The sequence below is a fragment of the Excalfactoria chinensis genome, chromosome 23 (assembly GCF_039878825.1).
Source record: "Excalfactoria chinensis isolate bCotChi1 chromosome 23, bCotChi1.hap2, whole genome shotgun sequence".
Taxonomy (NCBI): Eukaryota; Metazoa; Chordata; class Aves; order Galliformes; family Phasianidae; genus Excalfactoria; species Excalfactoria chinensis.
In genome coordinates, this window is record NC_092847.1 from 3014277 (window position 1) to 3036586 (window position 22310).

At 44.8% G+C, this 22310-nt stretch overlaps 1 protein-coding gene across 3 annotated transcripts in view; it reads left to right on the top strand.

Moving 5' to 3' along the window:
* Positions 1-19730, top strand: part of MAGI3 (membrane associated guanylate kinase, WW and PDZ domain containing 3) — a 37383-nt gene extending 17653 nt beyond the window's left edge. Inside the window, exons 4-22 of one of the 3 annotated variants that reach the window (XM_072356343.1) lie at positions 461-670; positions 1964-2138; positions 2934-3013; positions 4470-4527; positions 4997-5091; positions 5353-5541; positions 6230-6838; positions 7356-7387; positions 8222-8375; positions 8616-8707; positions 10783-10975; positions 11921-12106; positions 12741-12926; positions 15144-15246; positions 15339-15471; positions 15728-15871; positions 16878-17016; positions 18126-18215; positions 18661-19730. In XM_072356343.1, coding sequence (XP_072212444.1) covers positions 461-670; positions 1964-2138; positions 2934-3013; positions 4470-4527; positions 4997-5091; positions 5353-5541; positions 6230-6838; positions 7356-7387; positions 8222-8375; positions 8616-8707; positions 10783-10975; positions 11921-12106; positions 12741-12926; positions 15144-15246; positions 15339-15471; positions 15728-15871; positions 16878-17016; positions 18126-18175 — 2828 coding nt within the window. In that variant the 3' untranslated portion in view covers positions 18176-18215; positions 18661-19730. The remainder of the gene's footprint in view (positions 1-460; positions 671-1963; positions 2139-2933; positions 3014-4469; positions 4528-4996; positions 5092-5352; positions 5542-6229; positions 6839-7355; positions 7388-8221; positions 8376-8615; positions 8708-10782; positions 10976-11920; positions 12107-12740; positions 12927-15143; positions 15247-15338; positions 15472-15727; positions 15872-16877; positions 17017-18125; positions 18216-18660) is intronic. The other 2 variants (XM_072356341.1, XM_072356342.1) reach the window with 2 other exon arrangements.
* Positions 19731-22310: the final 2580 nt, after the last annotated feature.

Sequence of the window (22310 nt, forward strand, 5' to 3'; positions counted from 1 at the left end):
ACTTTTCCTACTCACCTTGATGGTTTCATATTGCCTCTCCACTACTGCAATACGTGTTTTAGAGCTGGAGTGCCTATGAGAGGAGCACTGGTCTTTTTACTTTCTTTCTTTTCCCCAGTTTTATGGCACAGAAATGTTGTTTTTAGAGGCATGCATTAAAGGGATGGGAAGCAAGGGAATTTGCAATTAAAAACAAAAACATTTTGTTGGAGGCAGTGAGCCTTCAGGAAGCAGTTAGATGGAGACCTGGAGCTGCCATCATGTGATAGCATTTTGCTGTCATTTAAAGGGTTAGATAGCAGGCAGAGATAACTTTACAGGGATGGGAGGGACCTTTAATGTGGGAGTGGAGGGTCTGGACCCCAAACTTACCTTTGTTTAAGGCGAGTGGGTGAAGGGAGGAGTTGGCTTTGGGCAAGTATCAGTGCTTTCATTATCCTGGTTTCTGTCTCATTGGCAGGTAATTTTTATGGTACTCCGAAGCCTCCAGCAGAGCCCAGCCCCTTTCAGCCTGATCCGGTGGATCAAGTTCTCTTTGACAATGATTTTGATACTGAATCACAGAGGAAAAGAACCACATCAGTCAGCAAAATGCAAAGGATGGACAGTTCTCTCCCTGAAGATGAGGAAGAAGAGGAAAAGGAAGCAGTTAATGGCAGCGGAGGGATAGGTTGGTTACAAGGGGAGAAATTCCCTGAAGTATTTTATGAATGAATAAGGAGTATACAAATAGCATTCATGCCTGCTTGAACTGCTTCCTTAGTTTTAGTGAAGTTTGAAAGCAGTTTTCTATTCAGACGGGTGTTTTTGCTCTCCTTTGAAATTACATTTTAAAAAGAAACAGCTGTTCTCGCAGCCAGATGTGCAATTGCATCATAAAATGCACTGCTCAGTAGAGAACATGTAGTGCTGGGCAGCAGCCAGTTACTTGATTGGGAAGGAAAAATTTATCCATAGAGCAGAATCCCTTTGCAGAGTGTAATTCATGCCCTGTAAATTTAATCGTTTTCATTTTGGTCAGATTACCAAATGCTGGAGGTTTTAGTGAAACAATCAGTCTGAGGGGCAGCACCAGCTCGTACTGTAACATGTTCAGATCATTTTGCTGAAGGGAACTGCAAAATACCCCGAGGGAGTGTTTGTGGAGAGGAGTAAAGCACAGTGCATTGAGACCAGAGCAGTGTCCAGTAGGATGTTTCAGAGATTGGCAGCACGCCCTTTTCGTTTTGCTGTCATGGTTATTCATCTCGAGGGGGAAGAACTGATGTTGGAGAGAAGCCGTCACATTGAATTTGCAGACGATCCTGTGTGTGAGTGTTTAAGAAAGACTTATATTGACCGGACCTGACCTAATCTTGCTAGCTTTAAGGCTGGCAATGCCACAGCGCAGAGCACCCCGTGGCCTGGCTGGTGGTGATGTGAAAGTCATGGGCATCATCGTGTGGCTGAGGATGCCAGGCATAACCTCTGAAGTACCAAGCTGAGGCTTGCATGGAGTATTAGCAGGGATTTTTAGGAGCTTTTGCTCCTTGTAGCTTGCATGAAGAAGGTATGTTTATCTTATTAGCAGTTTGGGTCTTTTCTATGTTTTAGTGTTGGTGCTTTGAGGAATATTAGTAGGATTTCTATTTGTTTGTTTCTTGGTGGCGTTACAAACGCTGTTCTCTGTGCGAGGTGGGAAACAAATGAGTCAGCTTGCATTCCTGCCCGTGCTGATTTTGTAGCACAGGCTCAGACAAATAATATGAGGTTAATTCTCTTTGGCAGGGGCAGAACAGAGTTCAGTTTTTTCATGTCAGCTTTTCAAAGTCCATAGCTGGAAAAAAAAAAAAGAGTGGAAAAATGCTCATCACATCCAGGGACGTGTTTGACATTCTCTCATAGCCAGATTAAGAGGGTGGTGCTTAGTGAGAAACAGCATAAGCATCTGACAAATAGTAATGCTTTCCCTGAACAACTGCAGAAAACAAAGAAAAACACTCAGATTCTTCTGACTGGATGAAACCTGTTCCCAGTTACAACCAGACAAGCAGCTCCATGGACTTCAGAAATTACATGTCAAGGGATGAAACCCTGGAACCTCTGCCCAAGAACTGGGAGATGGCCTACACTGACACTGGCATGATCTACTTCATCGAGTGAGTAGCCCAGCACTGCCAGCAGGAAAGATATGTGCCGAAGAGCCACAGTCTGGGAAGCTGCCTAATGCTCTTAGACCTCTCCTGTTCTTTTTCCTTATATTCCTATATATTTAATTTTATGTATTTCCTGTCTTTTGTTCCTTATTGATAATCATTTATGCTACATTGCCGTTGTGCAGGGAAGTGTTATGGCTCCACGTGCATAGTCAGTTTGCAATGTGAGTTATGTATCTCACAAAATGCAAAGCTGTCTGGTTGTTGGTAGGGAAGGTATAGCATCATATAAACTTTTACAGTGACAAACCTCTCTGACATCTGAGAACTTGTGTGTTCGTTCTTCTCAGCATGTGTTCCTTGGCTGGGAATGCCTGCTTGAAAAGACGAGCAGCACAGATTAAAGCTCAGGATAGAAAAGCAGTTCATGTGTGCACATGTGAAATAGCCTCAGTTATGAATTCTGAGGTGAAAAGAAAGAAAAACCTAACTGAATGGTAACTATACGACTAAAAGTGATTGCTGCTTTCAGGTTGAAATAGATGATGTTTCCACGTGAGCTTCCTGGGGCACAGGAGAGCATTCCTCTCATGTTTCACATCTGTCCTCAGGGGTCTCCAATGCTGGTACCCCTGAGTATTGTTGTCACCTTTTCTATTTGGCATTTGACTGAGGCATAAACAGGGATTGGGTTATCTAAGACTATTGTTTGACCAAGGTGGTAAATATTTAAGGTAAAGCAAAATTTCTTCAGTCTGAGGAAATCCTCTTCTTTTAATGGGCTGTTTTGCTCTGCAGCCACAACACCAAGACAACCACATGGCTCGATCCGCGGCTCTGTAAGAAAGCCAAAGCTCCTGAAGATTGTGAAGATGGAGGTGAGATGTTTAGAGCTCGTTTGTTACTGTGGCTGATCAATGGCTGAGTTTATCAGGGCTAGATGAGATCCATTACTGCTGTGCCAGAAACTTCTTGCTGATACACGTGCCTCTGGAGCAAACAGAGTGTAGTGCTGAGTGTCCATAGTTCAGTGGTAGTGAGAGTCCACATAAGACTGGGAAGGACCATAATGTATTTTTCCTGGAGCCATGGAATCTGACTGAATCATGGATGTATCTGCATTCCTGAGAAGAGAATGATATATGTTGTTCCAGTAAGTATCACTGCTAAGGAGAAAGCTGGATATATCAGCAGCAATCGTGCTGGAAATTTTTATGTGGGTGGAACATGGCAGGGATAAAAGGTCCATAAATACTAGAATATATGCAGAATGAAGATGCAGTGTAATTCCTATTGCTAGTAATGCGTATCGCATGTTTCATAGTATAATATTTGGATGTGTAAGTAGAGGTAACAGCTCTTCATGCTGCTGTTTGAAGACTTCCAAGTCAGGTTCATGACTGACCCACAGGCGACACCTGTATCCATTTCCTATGTAGTCTGTGATTTAGTCAGCCAAAAAAGGAGCACCAAGTAGCTCAGTCTTCAGCAAACGCACGTTACAAAAGCTGAGGCAGATTCAGAACGGCCTGTCATCTCCTTAAATTGCACAGGCTAACAATCATGTATTCATAATGAAGCCAGCTGGAGCAATGGACTCATACTGCTGCTTGTTAAACATACGTGCAGCACACCACAGGATAAAAAGAGCACTTGAAACGGAGAGATGCAGGATATCCAAATGAACAACGTTTAGATGAATAGCCCCCCTGGGTCTTTTGTCAAATCCTGTGGAGTGATGCTGATACTAATAAGTGGTAACATGCTGTCATATGCTAGGAAAATTGCTGGTACCTTCAAACTTAGGGTAGCCTCAAACAAGATTACACAGAAATTTGATCCCTCAGAATGTCTGGCTACCTGGCTGTGTCAGTTATTCAGGTATTTAGATTTCCCTGCTCATGGTAACTAGAACAATAAAGCTCAAGTAATTGGACCTCTGTTATAACTGCCTGCCACCTCTGGTCACTAATGATCTGCTGCTGCTTACCGTCTCACCAGACTTTGTGTCTTCTATCCCCTTTCATATGCTCTTCCTTCCCAAATAGGTTCATTTGGATCTGTCTTTAAGTTTATGGCAGACTTCAAGTGATGTGGTTTTGTTAAATAGAAGTCTGATCCAGTGGAACACAGAGTGAGAGGTGCAGGGCTTCAGGTTCCTTGGAATGAGCCAATGTTTTCTCATCAGAAGGAAAGTCTCAGACAAAAAAGGGGGGAAAAAAGTGATTTCTGTTTAATTCATGTTTTTCATCTGTCCTTTTTTTTTTGTAAGAGCGCTGATATTTGCAGATAGTTTTCCAAAGTAGTGGAGAATTCTGTTCTTTCTGATTGCAGAACTTCCTTATGGATGGGAAAAGATAGAAGATCCACAGTATGGAACATATTATGTTGAGTAAGTGCTGAGTATTAATTTGAAATAGTCACAAGCTGAGCAGAAAGCAGGGAAGCAGTTGCTTAGCAGCGTATATAGGTTGCATTGAGGAAAAACAAGATCTAGAGGCCACTGTGCACATTTCTAAAGCACTGAAGGTCCATAATATGGCTGTGCTGACATATTGGAGTGAAATTCCTCTAGGGAAGGAAAGTAGCAATGAAGGCAATTAATAAATAGGAATGAGCTTGGAAGTTTGCAGAGTGGGATGAAGGTCTACTCTCCCAAATGGTTACAAGTGAAATGGGTTGTTTTTAAAAGCCAATCAAGTTGTTGAATGGAAATAAAACCAAAAGACATTCCGTGTTGCTTCTGGTAGTTTGGCATTCGTTCAGACAATAGTATTTGTAGGTTGTCTCTTGGGATTGTGTTTGCTGTGAAGCAGGCAGGATGGTTTCCTCTGATACCTTAATCTACCTTTTGTCTACAGTCACATTAACCAGAAAACTCAGTTTGAAAACCCAGTGTTGGAAGCCAAAAGGAAAAAACAGCTGGGACAGACTGATGGCGGCCCTTCAAAATCAGGTATCACTAAATAGATATTGATGTCAAGGGTAAGAGAGTAAAACCAGAAATTAGAGGTGGGAGATTTCATTTGTCCCCTGTTTTAATCTGTAATACGGTTTGGAATACATGCAGGTTTGGTACCCAGGCTTTAAGATATCTTCCTTCTTTCTCTGATTGTCTGTTTTACATGTGCTTGTGGTCACCGTGCTTTGGAGGTGTAATGGCCTCCCTAAAGCAGCAATGCTGATGGTTGATTATATTGCATCTTATCATGCACAGGGGCAGAGAAGTCTCTCTTCACTAGAGATCCCTCCCAGCTTATCGGAGCACTTATACGGACCTCACTGAAAAAAAGCACGATGGGTTTTGGTTTTACCATCATCGGAGGGGACAGGCCTGATGAGTTTCTCCAGGTGAAGAACGTGTTAAAAGATGGACCTGCTGCGCAGGACGGCAGAATTGCACCAGGTAAATCATTATTTCTCTAAGCTTGCATTTCTTCTGATGCTTTTTAGTGAGTGCAGCTGCTGATGTGCGAGATTGAGAGGACAGTTTACTCCTGGGAATATTGTATTGTGTACACAGAGCTTCTTGATCACCGTGATGTGTATTATGAAACAAGGCTTCGGGATTTGACATGTACTTTCCCTTCACTTTGAAATTACATGCTTAACCACACGTGGCAACAGCGCAAGGCTACGAGATACGCGTGGGCGCAATCCTAGCTTAAGTTCAACCAACCCTAAAATAAACATAGGAACCCCCCCCCCCCAAAAAAAAATCCGATTTATTTTTGGATTGAATTTAGGATGCTCTAAAGCATGAATTAAAGCAGAAGACATCTGTTTGCAGCAGTGTGTGTGCGCTGCTTCATCTCCTGTGGCTCTATAGTAGCATGTGTTTTTTTTAACGCTGCTGGAGATTAAACTTTATATATTTAGCATACTGCGCTCTGAGATGACACAGGATAAACGCAAAGAGGAAGTCCTTTACACTTCTTGGAAGCAGATAGTCAGGAGATACAGCCAGCATTATTATTTCTTGAACACGGTGATTTTGTCCAGTGATTTTTTTCTTTCCTGAGCCTCAGAAGACTGGAAAGGTGTGTGTAGTTTTGTGTCTGGTTTTAATGCTGTTTAACTTCCTTTTTGAACAGGTGATGTCATCGTAGACATCAATGGGAACTGTGTCCTTGGCCATACCCATGCAGATGTTGTCCAGATGTTTCAACTCGTTCCTGTCAACCAGTATGTGAACATGACTCTGTGTCGTGGCTATCCTCTTCCTGATGACAGTGAGGAACCGGTTGTAGATATAGTGACTGCTACACCTATTATCAATGGACCACCTGTGACCAAAGGAGACATTTGTCTGACCAGCCAAGAGTTAATAGCTGGAACAGTTGTGTTGGACCAGAATGGAAAAACAGGCCCAATGTTGGTCAATGGTCGTCTCAATGGCCCTTCCATGGATACAAATGAGCAGAGGATCTCTGTTGCATCTTCAGGAGGCTCTCAGCCAGAGCTGGTCACCATCCCGCTGGTCAAAGGTCCTAAAGGCTTTGGGTTTGCCATTGCAGACAGCCCTACAGGACAGAAGGTAAAAATGATTTTAGACAGCCAGTGGTGCCAAGGACTTCAGAAAGGGGATGTAATCAAGGAGATCTGCCATCAGAACGTGCAGAGCTTGACACATCTGCAGGTCGTGGAGGTACTGAAGCAGTTTCCAATAGGAGCAGAGGTACCACTGCTCATCTTAAGAGGAGGTAAATATGTAAATTTGCTGTTGTTATGTATAGCTACATGCTTTTTAAAAGGCCTCTTGTAGTGTAATAAGTTAGCTAGCAGTTTCATTATGTCTCTCAGCCATGATGTTCTAAGTTTAATTTATTGCCTTGAGTGCTTGGTTTTATTGTAGCTTGTTGGATGGCACTCGGGTCATTCATGTTTGGAAAAATCTCCAAGTCTTTTTCTGTACAAATGCTGCTGTTTCTTAATCAGCGAAGGAAACATTTCATTGGTGGCAAGTGAAATTCCACCAGGCTAATTCACACCCTCCTCCAATGAACTCTAGCAAAAGGAGAAACTCATTTCAGCAACTCTGATTTGAGATTTCTCCTAAGTGATGGCTTTGGTCAGCTAAACGATCCCTTGCAATTTAAAGAAAGAATGAATAGGCAGTTATCACTTTCAGCTCAGGAGGAACTGATTATATTGCCTTAATGCTATTTAAGCTTGGATGACCTAGAATTGAAATTGCTTTCTATGTTGTGTTTTATTCAGGTCCACCCTCACCTACTAAAACTGGCAAAGTGGTGAGTATTTACAGTGTCTTTTCATTTGTTTCAGTTGGAAAAATACTGGGGGGGGGGCGTGGTAGCGAAAGGACTTCTTCATATGGTCTGCTTCAAACAGAAGTTCTTCTCCAGGATCCTTTGAGTGTTTTGAGTTTGATGGGTATAATGGATTTCTTCATAACAAACTGGTTATTGCCCCCTTCTTAACGCACCGGAGCCTTGTTTCTGGTTTGCTCGTTGGTTTTGGAAGTTCCCTCCATTGGGCATCTTCAGTACGTTTTGACTCAGCAAACAATCAGACTCAGCTCCCATATCAGCCATGCTAAAAACACCCAGGGCTCCAGGAGCTTCGTTCCACACACAGGCAGGAGCAGCTTTCCCACGGAGCACTCGATGTTCAGTGGCATTAAGCAACGTGGCAAACGAGTTCAGTTAAAAAGGGCAAGTCTTTGTGTTTGTGGACGTGCAAGTGTGAAAGCTTAAGCTGCTTGGGGGAGTTTTCTTCCACTCTCCTAAAAGGGCATAGCTCAGAATATAGTGCTGTTACTCAACGTGCACAGACACGTGCAGACCACCACGTTCCAGTTTTCCAGGTTGGGTTTAAGGCCCAGAATAATTATTTAGACTTATTGTCCGCTGGAAATTAAGATGGGAGACCACAAGGGTACTTGGTGGGTTTTGCTCTTGGAATGGCAGTGTTGCAGCTGTCATGGGAGAAGAGGAAAAAGCCGAGACTGTTGACTTTATTCCCAATTCATTTCACCTCTCTGTGATGTTTATCGTCTTTGCATGCATGAATTCCTTCAGGGTTTTGCTTTAACGTGGGGTTTGTGGGGTGGGATTCTGTTCCAGAAGGACAAGCAGGAGAGTTCAGGGAGTTTGGAAGCGCTGAGCGATGCCATCCCGCAGCCTATGCCTTTCCCTCCCACTGCTGTAAGGTCAGGCTCTCCTAAGCTGGACCCTTCAGAAGTCTACTTGAAGTCCAAGTCTATGTATGAGGACAAACGTGAGTATATCAACCCCAGCTTGGAGATACTCAAATATGCCAGAACCTTTTCTTTGGCATGCACGTGGTAAAAGCGCTGTGACTCTACGGATTGAGTTTACTTCATTAACTGTTAGCATTGTTTTCTGTATTTCTGGTTGCTGTGTTCTGTCAATAACAAGAATCAGAACGCACGACAAAGGAATAACCTTCCAATAACCAGAGGTGGCTCATCGCATGTTTTGCAATGTTTTGTTTCAGCTCCAAACACCAGAGATTTGGATGTTTTCCTGCGAAAACAAGAGTCGGGCTTTGGATTCCGAGTGCTTGGAGGGGACGGACCGGATCAGCCTGTAGGTGAAACTTCTTACAGCTACCTACGTGTTGTCTCACTGTGCTGCCTTTGGGATGGCTCCTGCTCTGTCGTCCTCATTTCTTTCTCCTTCTAAGGAATTCAGTGATGGGAAAAATGATTGATAATCGACTTTGAAAGATCGAGAATCAGTTCAGATGACCCGATTGATTCTGGGTTTAAGAAGTGGTTCAGCTTTAGCTTGTAAGAGAGGGAAATAATTTCATCTTCAGTCAGTGAAATGCTCTCGAGTAATCCAGTTAAAGCTGGGAGATGTAATCCAGTTCTGCTTAAAGCTGGACGGAGTGAGCCGTGCTCTGGGCAAACACACAGAGACTCCTCACGGTGTATGTCCAGTCCTGGTTTCTCTGCAGCATCCCCATGGGTGCAGCGTGTGTTCCCTGACCATGGAGGTGCTGAGTGTGGTCTGAGGGCTGCAGCTCAATCCCTGGGACCAGGTGGTTGTGCAAAGCTCTGAGGAAGGAAGTTGGAAGGGACCTTAAAGGTAATCTACTCCAAATCGTCTTTAACAAACAAGGACTCCTGCAGCTTGATGAGGTTACTCAGAGCCCTGTCCAGCCTGACCTTGACTGCTTCAAGGTTTAACTTGCAAGGCTCCCATTTTTTAACCCAGAGCCTTTCTTTGGCAGCAGGAGTTCACTGTCAAGCCTGTGATTGTTGCATGTTTTGGTAACGGTTGCTGCATCTCAGGAAGGCTTTATAGGGCTGAACATCAGCATCCTGAGCTGTTGGCACCACGTGCACGGCCAGTGCTCAGTTTGCTGCACGTGTTGGAGCTTCCTGGGAAGCAGATGAGCAGAAGGGAGAGAAAGGAGCTGCTGCTTACCCTGCAGAAACTGCCAGGCTGTTTTTCTGACTGCAGCCTAATGAGACAAGGCAGCTCTGGGAGGTGTTGGACCCCCTTTCTCTTCCATCTTCCCCGCACGTTTTCAGAACCAAATGCTGTTCTGTCAGTCTGTGCTTTCTGGTGGATTCATCTCAAGGATACAAGCACAGCTTTTCCAGATTGCCCTTCCAGGCTAAAATTTGCCTTGGGTTTTTTTCCCTTTGCTCTTCAAAAATACAAAATGTGCTGCTTTAGGATTTGCATTAAAGCCTAAAAGCAGAAGCTGTTGGACTGGCTTCCTCCTGGACATGGATATAGGTGTAGGCTTCAGCCTACAGAGGAGCTGTTGCATAGTTTGGCTTGGATGAGGGGTAATAGCCGAGGAATGGCAGAGCTGGAGGCAGACTGACAGGTGCCCTGGGTTGTCTGTTTGTCGTGGCAGGCTTTGGGAGACTCCCCTTGGTTTCCTTGAAGGCAAATGCTTTTCTATGGAAAGAAGTAGTGAGACTGACAGGATGCATCATTGGCTGCTCCTTCAGCTGTCAAGTTAAGAGAAAAAAACTTGTGGAGCAATAATCAGGGACTGCTTTCTGATTGCACTTAAAAGAATGTGTTTGTTTGGCTTCTTTTTTTTTTCCTGCTTTTTTTTCCTAACATGACTCTAACAAAAAGGAAGAGCAGCATCTCTTTATAGCAAAACCAAACAGTGACACTTCTGTGGCACCTTATAGCATTTATCACGTTTGGTTTCCATAACAACCATAGCAGTCGGTGTCGAGCTCATGTCACAAATGCTGTGTGCAGGTGATCTGCTCTCCATTGCTTGACCTCAGACAATCACTGACAGTGATAATTCTTAACCTTTCATTTAACCTGAATGTCATTCTAGTGTATGAAACACTGTGTTTCTCTTATCTATGTTATATTTAGTAGCACTTTATGAGGTGGCGATAGACAGATTGATAAGGGGAGCGCAGCTGTTTGAATTCATTGCCTACCCACTGAAATGAGGATTAAAAATCCCCCCAAACTTTTTGTGTTTCTGGATGTGTTGAGCCCCAGGTGGTGTCCATCCCATCCCAGTCTCACTGGCTGCGCTTCTATTAGAAACAATCAAATGATCAGTTCAAGTATCTCCCCAAAAGCTTTTATCTGCCTGGATTCACCTGGGTTCCAACCACTGCATGTGCTGATGTCTTCGTGTTCTGCCATTCTAACCCTGTTGATAGATTTATATTGGAGCCATAATCCCGTTGGGAGCAGCAGAAAAAGATGGCAGACTTCGAGCTGCTGATGAACTGATGTGCATCGATGGAGTCCCTGTGAAGGGGAAGTCACACAAACAAGTTCTGGACTTAATGACCAGTGCTGCACGGAACGGTCAGGTGCTGCTCACGGTCCGGAGGAAGATCTTCTTTGGTGGTACGTATCTGTCCAGAGAGTGGAATAGATCTGACTAATGGAACATGCTCGTTGTTGCAGTCAAGTCAACTAAAGTTGTTCTGAAATGTATCGGTTACTGTGCTAGATTTGAGCAGCCTGAGGTTCAGGAGTGTCAGCTGTAATTCTAAGTGGAGAAAAGCAGAACTTAGGAGTTGATGCTTTGGTTTGTGCTGCTCACGCAGGTAAGGCTGAACATTAAGACGGCAGTGGTGTTTTCTTCATCCCTTTTCCAAATGCTCATTAGAACAGACATCAGCGCTGTGTAAACTGAGTAATAGCACAACTCACGTTCTGTACTTGGTGCTGTATTCTGACGTCCATTGGTATCTATGTGCAGCGAAGATGAGTGCATTCAGAGCAGAGATGATTCAGTGCAGCATCTTGTGATTCTGCAGTTCGGGCTCGGTGTCCAGATCTGCAGTGTTCAGAAGGTGTTTATCCTTGACTCACTGCTGCTCGATCGTGTGAACAACAGAGCTGGAAAGGAGTTCAGGAATCCTGAAAGGAAAAAGTATTTGGGAATCAAGTCTTAGAGTTGCTCCTCGTTTAAGACAGCAGTAATTCTCTTTTGTAGCTGGATCTCTGCTGTAGATCTTGTGTGTGTAGCTTGCAGAAAAGCCACGATGTTCTGTGCTGCGACAAAAGGCATCACTTCACTCTGACCAAGTTTTGTTGTACAGGCTGCCAAGTCTGCTCTGCTTTGGGAAATCAGGCTGCGGTGCCTTGCACATTTGTGCACACCCGTGCAGGGCTCTGGGCCTCTGCTTCATCCAGTATCTGATTTCGGTTTTATATGGATCACATTGTTTATTAGCTTGTTCCCAGGCAGGCAGTGTTTCCTCTTGCTGGCACTGATAGCGAGATACACGCTTCTGTTGTACTGACCTGATAGAACAGCGGTGTTGTTTTTGCCTTACCTTTAAGGAGAAAAGCAAGCAGAGGAGGAGGAGTCGCAGGCTGTGGTGGCACAGAACAGCTCTCCCCGCCTGAACAGGGCAGAATTTGCCCCCCAGCAGTCCCCAGAGGTCTATGATGTCTGTCTGCAGCGGAAGGAGAACGAAGGATTTGGCTTTGTCATTCTCACCTCCAAAAACAAACCTCCTCCTGGCGGTGAGTGCTGGAATCTGGTGGTTTGGTCACTGAGTGGTGCTGGAGTTTCTGCTGTGCAGAAGTTTCCTGTGCCACAACTTAATGTGAACCCACTGTGTTGTTCTGAAGCTAAAACAAGCAATCAGCAATTGAGTCTGCAACCCTGCAGTGCTTTTCACAGTTGGCTCTTAGGTTTATGTAATGCTTTAAAAGTAGTCTATTAAGGGAAGTGTAATTAAAATTTAAACTCATGGTAAATGCTAGAAGGCATCAATGTCTGTTGCTTCACAGTAACTTCTGCATGGGCTCATTAAAACTGTCCTTGATGGTGTTTTAATCCTGGGTGCCTGCTGATGGTGTTTCAGCTTTGCTGGCGTGGTTCTGAACAGCCAGCTGATAATCCTGACACATGCACCATGTTCCTCACCTCCCCGACCCCTTGGAAAAGCACGCAGGGGAGAGCAGTGCTGGGATAACAGAAGGGCTGTACAACCCTTTGGGTTGCACTGGCTCTGATGGGTGAGGCCTCCTTGGTTGTCTGCAGCAGGAATGGTCTCTGGGATGGTTGTGGGAGCTCTGGGTCTGCTCAGTGCTCGTCTCACAGGGATATTCACTGTGTTCTGAAGAAGCTGATGGGCTCGTTCTGACTCTGCAGTGATTCCCCACAAGATCGGGCGTGTGATCGATGGGAGCCCAGCGGATCAGTGCGGGAAGCTGAAGGTGGGAGACCGCATCTCGGCAGTGAATGGGCAGTCCATCGTGGAGCTCTCCCACGACAGCATCGTGCAGCTGATCAAAGATGCAGGCCACGTGGTGACTCTGACCGTCGTTGCTGAGGAAGGTGAGGGTGCACGGCCTGCTCAGCTGAACGTGGCCGCCACGTGTGTCGCATCTGTTGTCTGTAGCTTTCGAGGTCAGTTCGCTTACAAGGGTGTGTTTTAGAGTGTTTGGGAAAGAGATCCAGAAGAACTGAATGCAGGTGGGGCAGAAACAGCAGCTGAGATGGTTGTGTTGGAAAATGAGACAGAACAAACAGCAGCGTGATCTGCGGACAGGCAGATTCTCATGGTTTCTCATGGTACAAACAGCTCACTATCAATGCATAAAATCCAGTCATCAGAAGAGAAAAGCTGTGTACCAACCCTGCTTACTGCTGCGTTTTTCTGCTTTGCTGCTTGTGGGTTTAATTAAACTCGCTGTCGTTGTTCTGGCAGAAAGTTGGCTTTCCTGGTCTTTTAAATAACCGATACCTAAAGCCAGAATGTAAATAAAGCCAACAGATCACTCTCTAATTTCACATTCATTGCAGATATTTAACGTGTTATCTCAGCCTCTCATACAGAATTTCAAAGGCTTCCTTTCCTTTCTTGTTAATTCTTGTAGCAGAGAGACTTCTACAGATTGTTGCTCTTCTATTAAGATCTTCATTTCTATCAAATCTAATTCACTGCAGCTTGAAGGAACAGCTCAAAGCAGCTGTGCAGGGCAGCATTTGTAATGCAAGCGAAGTTTGAGTTGGCTTCATTAGATCTGCTTCTCTTGGACTCTCAGTCAACTTTGCCTTCAGAATGGAATATAACCTTTTAGTCCCTTATTTATGCATGACCTCACCTGGACGCTGTGTAAGAAAGTAGCTTTTCCTCTTTCCTCAAGCACAGATTTGGGGTTAAAATTAGACTGAGCAGACCGGTCAGAAAAGACTTGTAACTCATAGGAGCTGAAGTTGGTGTGTTTCAGGTGCAAGGAGTTTTTAACAGCGAAAGAGAGAGAAGCAGAACCTGTTCCTCAGAAATGGGAATAAATGGCTGTTCTAAAGTTCTCCATTAGCTGTGGAACTGCAGGTAGCTCACAGCATAACCTCCTTACAGCAGAATCCCTCTGTAAATGAGTCGAAGCTTCAGTCAGTTCCCACTCTTGGGGTGCCTGAGCTTTACAGGGATCGTTCAAAGGACAAAGATAAGATGCGGCTCCAAAGAGAAAAACACCCATTTTGCCAGAGGCTGTTCAGCATCACAAAACAGAAACCCCTCCCAGAGCTGAATGTTCCCCAGTGCATCATCTTCAGTGCCATCCTCTGAGACTGGCAATGAAAATACTACCATGTACCACTTCTCTCTCCCTCCTGGCTTTCACAGATGTGCGGTCTTTGCTTTTTACATGGATAAACGAATTGCACTTCATGCTCCACAAGACATTCTTCAACGTTTTTCACAAAAGCAGGAGCCTGTCAGCTTCTGTCATGTATTAGCACGAAACACAAGAGAGAGCGCAGAAAAAGGGCTGGAGAATTTGCACAAACAGATGGCATTTCTCTTGCCTGTGCTTCTAAATTAAAATCCTGAGTATAAACCAGGAGTAAAAGTTGACATTTTGTCTCTAGAGAAAAAGCTCTTTAAGGCACGTCGCAGTAATAGCACCAAGCAGTCCTTCTGAGTCCAGCACAACCGAGATATTCAGCCTGATGATGCGCTTTGCCATCCCAAAAATGCTTTATGTATTTTGCTCGGGTTTGGGTTGGTTGGTTCGTAGCTCAGCAGTGCAGTAACGAGGTGCACTCAATGAGCATTGGAGCACCTGCAGTTCGGCTGTTTGGGGTTTTGTTTTAAACACAAGGAGGAGAAGGAGTTGATGAGTTTATAATGTAGTGCAGCAGTTCATCTTGGGCCACAACTTGCCATTTAAGGTTCTAGCTAAGAGGCAGCTTTTTACATAGGCTCCGGTTCATTACTCTTTTAAGTGACATTTTGTATTCTGAAACATGTTTTTTTCATCTCCTGCAAAGTGTGCAATCGCTGCTTGTTGTGGAAGGAAAATAATCTTAAATTATTGTAAAGGATTTTTTATTGATGTGTCCTTATGCTTCAGTTCTTACGTAGCTTTTGGAGAAGGCAAAACACTGACATCCCCATTGATGCACGTCAGTGATCCGAACCGCCTTGCTCCAGGCTGCTGAGAGGAGCAGGCTCGGTGCTGCTGGTCGCTGTGGTCTCTCAATGTGTGTGCATGGCTTTACCTTCAGGATGCTTCTCTGACTGTTGGTTTTGTTTGTGTTTCTTAGAACACCGTGGTCCTCCATCAGGAACAAACTCTGCCAAGCAAAGCCCAGCTCCTCAGCACCGACCTCTGGGATCAGCACAGAGCGGTGCTTCCAGCACAGACAGGTACAGAGCTTTGGGTTGGGAAGAGGAGCTGAGAACAACCAGACAAGCTTGGAATTGCTAAATGCAAGGGTAACGTTTGCTTCCTTCCTTAGGGGAGCTACAGAAGGTGAAGCTGGAAAAGAAGTTTCAAATAGTTACAGGCTTTCGTGGCCTGAGCATAAGCACTTGGCACAACCTGATGCTGGCGGTGCTTTGGGTGTTGGCAGCCGGCATTCACAGGCTCAGGTAAGGATGCAGAGCCAGGCAAAATACATGCTGGGTCATCAGCATCTAAAACTAAGAAGGAAAAGCATTATTTACATGTAGACTTAGAAGGAAACCATTGCACCTCATTGTACGTGAGCTGTGATTAATTCAGTGCAAGTCGTGTTGCACGCATCTCAAGGGGAAGAAGCACATGAAATGTTTTTCTAGAGAAGCGAAGATCTAAACCTGCCTGCAGGTCCTCAGCTCTTCATTCTGCTCTCACTTCTTTGCACAGAATTCTGGCTGTTTTCCAGTCGAATTGGAAAGAGGCCCCCGTGGCTTTGGGTTCAGCCTTCGAGGAGGAAAGGAATACAACATGGGTTTGTTCATCCTTCGGCTTGCTGAAGATGGACCGGCTGTCAAAGATGGGAGAGTCCATGTGAGTTTGTCTTCCCTCATCAATGAGTTAGCACAGAAGTCGTGCTGTTGACATGTTGCAGCAGCCTAACGGTGGTAACAGTTTGATTCCATGAGTTCAGGATGCCAGCAGGCAGAGCAGCATCTGGGTAGTATTTGAAGATAAAGGGCTATTTCTTTCAAAGATTAATAAGCTAATTCTTATGTCTTCATAAGTAATTTCACTCCCAAATGCTGTAGTAAGAATACTTAATAGTGATAAACATCCTCAAACGTGCACAGTTCTCTTAACTCTGCAGCACTCTGTTCCCTATTGGTGCAGCATACCAGGTACCAGCCCAGCTCTGCGAGTGCTTTTGATGCCCAGGAGTGACTGTGGGTGCTGGGAGGGGTGGTTCAGAGCTGGAACCCGGGGTGAGACCGTTCCATTTCTCTGTCGTTCACTTTGTCCCTCCCCAGCTGTGAAATGCTGTCATTCTGCTGGCTGCACTCTGCAACAAAGAAGAGGAATTTCTCACCCAGTTGATGGCAGCTGAGCATGACGCCAGGCACGTAGCATGGTGCAGAGCGTCCTGTCCTGGCAGATGAGAAAGCAGCTGGTGACCTTCTTTGGCAGAGGCAATTTATTTAACAAAGCCCAGGCAGGCTCTTTAAACTACATGTAGGCAGTGGTGACATCCATTGGCTGAGCTGCGAATTGCAAAACAGATTTCATGGCACTGAAAAGGTGCTATTTGTGTCCCCTTCTGCTGGCTTGTAGACTTAGCATGCGTTGCCTTGGGCATTGGGCAGGTAATTGCAGTTGCTCATTGACCTCAGAGACCTTATTGCTGATAACTACATAACTGTGAGCTCTCCTACTTGGAACCAATCAGCATCCTGGGATGCTGTTGTTTATTGCTGTGTGGATTTAATGTGAGAGGAAACAGACACATCTGGCTCTATGTTGTTGTTTGTTCCTAAATGAAAACTTATTTTATGGCAGCTGCCATTGATAAAAACTAACCTGGCTGCTATTTTCTTGTCAGGTCGGTGACCAAATAGTTGAAATTAATGGAGAGCCCACCCAGGGGATCACTCACACACGAGCCATTGAGCTGATTCAGGCTGGAGGGAACAAAGTTCTGCTGCTGCTGAGACCAGGGACCGGCTTGATACCAGATCACAGTACGTCAGCTCCACCGCAGTGTCCTTTGGTGGCACTGGGCTGCAGTCTATTTAATAAAGACACCTCGTGCTTGTTCACTGCAATCACTACCAGTTCATTCTACACTGATGATTTTGAGTCTGATTTAGGATATCATCTAAAATAACAAATCAAAAAGATCAGGCCCCAGCATTATTTGAAAGCAAAGCACACTTTGTGTTCGGCTTTGAGTGCACCTTTGAATTCTTAAACTCTTGATGCTGACGCCAGGATTCTGATGGTAAATTTCCTATACTATAAGGTCCCTTATAGTGCTTTTCCATGATGGTAACTGACCACGACTTCAGCCTGTCTAAGTTCTGAAACCCACAGTTTGAACTACCAGATAGTTTGCTGTGTGCACTCACTTACAGGCAGCAACTGGCGTCTGCTGTAGGCATAAAATCTGCTCAGAAGTTCCTTTCCACCAGAGATGATTCTTAACATCTTTATGTTTCACACTGAACGTCACGGTGAAGTCAGAGTGCATTTGTGCATGGCACAGAAACAGCCCATCTGTGAGCTGTGAGATCTGCCATCCTCCTCGTGTTCTGGCTAAGTTTGTGTTTCACATTGAATTTCTGGTTCTCAATGGTGAAAATTGAGCCCTGCGTGTTCGGATGAGCTGCTGCTGGTTCTCTTTAAAATCAGCATCTAAAGTTGGTTTCAAAGAGAGGGAGCCACTGTGAGGTCACCTCCAGCGCTCTCCTTACAAACAGCTATTTATGCTTGGTATCGTTTCAGCAATGATAAATAGTGTTTATTGTGCACCGAGAGGACAGCACAGCAGCTATCCAGAACCACTCCTGGCCGCCTTCTTCTTCATAGAAACTTCCTAAATCTGACACAGAATCATAGAAATAGCAGAAGGGATCTTCAACCTTCTGCCAACAGCAGGGCGAGAGATAAGGTCAAGCAAGGTAGATGAGATAAGGTCAAGCAAGGTAGATAAGATCAGCAGCTGTAGGGAAGGGAATGGTTTTGCTGCCTCTCGTCCTGCTGTTAATCACACGTTTCTGATTGAAATCTTGCTTGCTGTACTCTGTGATTTTTGGTATGTAGTTCTGGGCTTTTTCTCTTCCTCCTTCAGGTTTGGCTCCTTCCAGTTTGTGTCCCTACGTGAAACCTGAGCAGCATTAAGGGCTTTCAGTGCTTTTCTTGGGTTTTCCTTAAAGACTTGGTAAATCTGCATGTCTTGTGTTTCATCTCTTTCTATTATTCAAGTGCAAAGCTGTGAATAACCTCAACTTCTCATTGTTTTCAGATTTATATATTACTTTATATAGAGGAAAAGTTTCAGTTCATTTGATTTTTCCCTTAAGAATGTAAGCCAGGAACTAATTGTGCAATTTGGCTGCACTGGCTCTAAAATGTGCTGATACAAAACCACGTCAGTCCTGCAGGGATCGCGCCAGCATTCTGAGCAGCAGCTTGTTCCACAATCATTTCCTTCTGATTGCTGTAGAACAATGAAATCAGAGGCACTAAATAAGACTTTAAGCTCATGGCACTGTGTGGTCCTTTAGTAAAATGGCCCGTACCTCAATAGTGTGAATGCTTGTTGGTTGTTGAGGGAGCTTTTTCTTTCTCCAATAACTCAGTGAAATCTCCCTGTTCACTTCCAGGTGATTGGGATAGTTACAATCCATCTTCGTCAAATGTAATATATGAAGAGCAGTCACCATTATCCCCATCTTCACATTCTGCTTCCCCATCTGAAACGTGTTATTTGCCGGTACCAGGAGAAGCTTTAAGGAAAGTTCAGCTGTCTGAGAAACTGGATCAAGCAAGGAACACTGTGCCTGATAAGATAAGCACTTTAACTGAAAACCAGTTTGAGATGAAGCCTCCGTCTTCTCCCCAGAGAACAAAGACCAGGTGGGATCTTCCCTCCAGCGCTGGGTTTGAAGTCACAAAAGGTAGTTTGGAATTAGGGACCAGAAGAGACAGATCTGCGAGCCCAGAAAAGTTCGGGGCAGCCGAAGGACACCGTCTGCCAGGACTGCACAGCCCTAGAAGGAGGGATGCTGATAGAACCCACAGCAATCTGCCACGTAAACCCACAGAAACAGGAACCAACAGCAGTAACAGAAAACAGTATTCCGGTGGAGATCAAGGCACGTCTGCCAGTCCTCAGAAGCATCTCAGTAAGGGATGCACAGAAGCGGTAGGCAGGCTGCAGGAGCATCACGATAGAACTGGTGCTGATCGGACTGCTGAACAGCTGGGAGGTGGGAGCAGTAAAACAGGAGTCACGAGGAAAGACACCAAGCAGAAGGTTTCTGCAAAGAGGGAATTGTGGTTTCCAGAGAGAAAATACGCGACGTTGGATGAGGGCAGGTTTCCATTCAGTGACTCCAGGAGGAACAGAGCTGAAGGTGAACAAACAAGGAAGTCGAACTCGGGAGAAGCGGGTTCCAGCAGGTTCAAAACTTCAAGTCTTTCTGATATTCCGCTGCTCTCCGTGGAGAAACTGAGAAGGCTGGAAGCACAGCAGGACGGTGTTCTGCACAGCCAGCGTGGAGACGGAGACGTGGAGCTGCCCGATGAAACCAAAGACAATGGAATACCCAAATCTGAAAGCAGTTCTCCGCTCAAGAAAGCACCGATAACTCCGGGGCCTTGGAGGGTTCCAGCTGCGTGCAAAGTCACCAAAACAGCGTGTGAGGCTGAGAAACGGGTCTGACCAACAGCTTTGTGTTGTAGAACCAAGTTTCTAATAACCATCATTCGACAGCGTTGTTTCTTTTCACAAAGTTGGCCTGTTTTTTTCCAAGACTGGTCAGAAGGGTTTGATTGGTTCTCAAGTTCTCCAAGCTGCATGAAGGACCTTTTGGATTGCTGATGTGAACTGCTCCGGACGCTGCTCCCTTCGTCCTTTTGAAGGCGGTGTTTTTGCTGCTCTCTACCTTGCACTGCTGCGGCTTCCTCAGCTCGTATTGTGAGTTTCTGAACAAAAATGCCTATTAATGCCAATGTGATCATGACTCACTTCTTGTCCTTGTGCCAAGTTATCTACTGTATCCAGTCAGTCTGATTCTTCGATGTATTCCAGTCATGGAAAAGTCCAGGTTTTGTTGGCGATGGGTGTTTTCTGCAGAGCATGTTGCATGTTTACATAAGGAAATGCTCATCTTCCTCCTGCTTCAGTGAGGAGGTGGGTTCAGTCGGTCCGAACGATTCCAGGGCAGCAAATTGAGCCACTGACGCTGTTTCCAATGGAGCTTTTTTGGTAAATTTTTTTTATACCTAATATAAAATCATGTAGATAAAATTATATTTGACATAATGGATGTTTTGTAATTTTGCTTTTTATCGACACGACAGAATTGTTTTCTTCTCTCCATTCGTGAGGATGCTCACAGTAACTGCTGGCAAACACCTGTCCAGAAAGCTCTGGTTCCTGTTGAATAGCACCGTTCCTTTGGGTCAGTTTTCCTCCTTGGACTGTCAACATAAACGTGTGCGTTTGTTTTCAGCCTCGTTCTGCTGCTGCATTACTGGAAAGTCCCACCATTCATTATTTATTGCTGCTTCATCATTGGATTTGCTCTCCCTCCGTAGAGCTGAGAATTGATCCGTAGGACAGAACCAACCACCGCATCGACTTCTTCAATGAAGTTCCTGCCTGTGCATATGAGAAACCCCCTGTATTTCATTTTAAATGTGATCTAAGGGTGCTGCACATTAGGATATATGGGGTACACGAGTCCTGGTTTCTGTTCTTTGGGCTTTTGAAGTCCTGCTGGGGAATGTTACCAGCAGAACCCACTGACCCCTCACACCTATAGCTGAAAGTCTATGCATAAACCTGGCTGCAGGTCTTTAATTAGTGCAGAAGGTGGTAAAAGCTCATCAGCCCAGCGTGCAGGAGGAAAAAGAGGTGCAGAAGGTCTTATGTTAGAATGCAAACAAGTGATTTGCTATTTGAAATCGAGGCTCTTCTTTTGGCTTTGCACGTAATGAAACGGGCTTTAAAGCAGATCTGAACTTTGCTGCCTCTCGTTGGGCGACCCTTCGATTTGCTGTGCTGCATAACGTTACCAAACGCTCCCCATCACGGAGTACGACTGTGAAAATACTGAACACTTTGCAGTTAGCCGATGTAGACATTACCTACGAACTCTTACCAAGAGAATCTGGTTTGTGTTGAGCTGTATGGACTCGCCCTAAGCACCGAGTGCAGAACCAAATCCAGAAGTGTAGTACAGATGAATTAGCACTGCTGACATTAACTCCCTGACATCAGCCACCCCCGTATCTTTTCTATCTATCAATGTGACCTGATTTAGTGTCTGACCTGTGTGTGATTTCTGCTCTCCCATAGAACTTGTATCCCTGCTTACTGTATCGGATGACTTAGCAACGTGGCCTTGGGATGCTAAGCAATGTATGGATGTACTGGGTGTAAATGTTTATATATTGTACAGCACCTTTATACATAACTTCTGAGGTTCTGACTAGAGAGAGACCTGTAAATCGCTCATTATTTTTTATATAGATATTAAAAAGAAACTCTAGTTCATGGCCTGCTGGTTCTGCACTGTATGAGATCGATCCCTCGTTGATGTCCAGCACTATAATACTTCACCCACAAACACAAAATACCCTTAAGAAAACAAATGCAGTTTATTAGTGCAAGTTTCCTTGGCTTCCTGCTCAGATAACAAATGTTCAACAAAGGTGATAAAGTCATGGAGTCGCATAGAAACAGCTGCTGATGAAGGAATACTTGAACTGCAGGTTTATTTGTACATTCTGATATATCAAGTTGTCATGTTCCATCTTCCAACCTTTCCTTGTACAGAAAACAGCTATAAACAGTTTACTACCAAAAGTTCTGATGCCATCTTGCTTCCTTACATGACAGAATGAAGCCACGAGGACGTCACATTTTGCTTCATGACTGATACAACAGTCAGCAAAACTTAAGGACAGTGCAAACTTACCGGACATCTTTACAGCTTCTCTGGCTCTCCTATGTTGTTTCTAAACACGAATCTATTTGTAAGTGAGGAAGGTTTCCTCAGTCACCTCCCACTGCCATGATTACCACAGCAGGAACTTAAGTACTCCAGTGTAAGGCACTATTGCAGTGCAGAGCTGCAGCAGCTTCTCAGAACACCAAGTTCAGCTGTCATGGATGCCCTGTGCATGGCCCACTGTTACCTATAAACACTCAGGTGTCAGAACAACCCTAGCAAAGTGATTTTTAGCCAACAGATGTTTTTACCTGTATTTGCGTACTCCAAAAACGATGAATTACTTGCAGAAA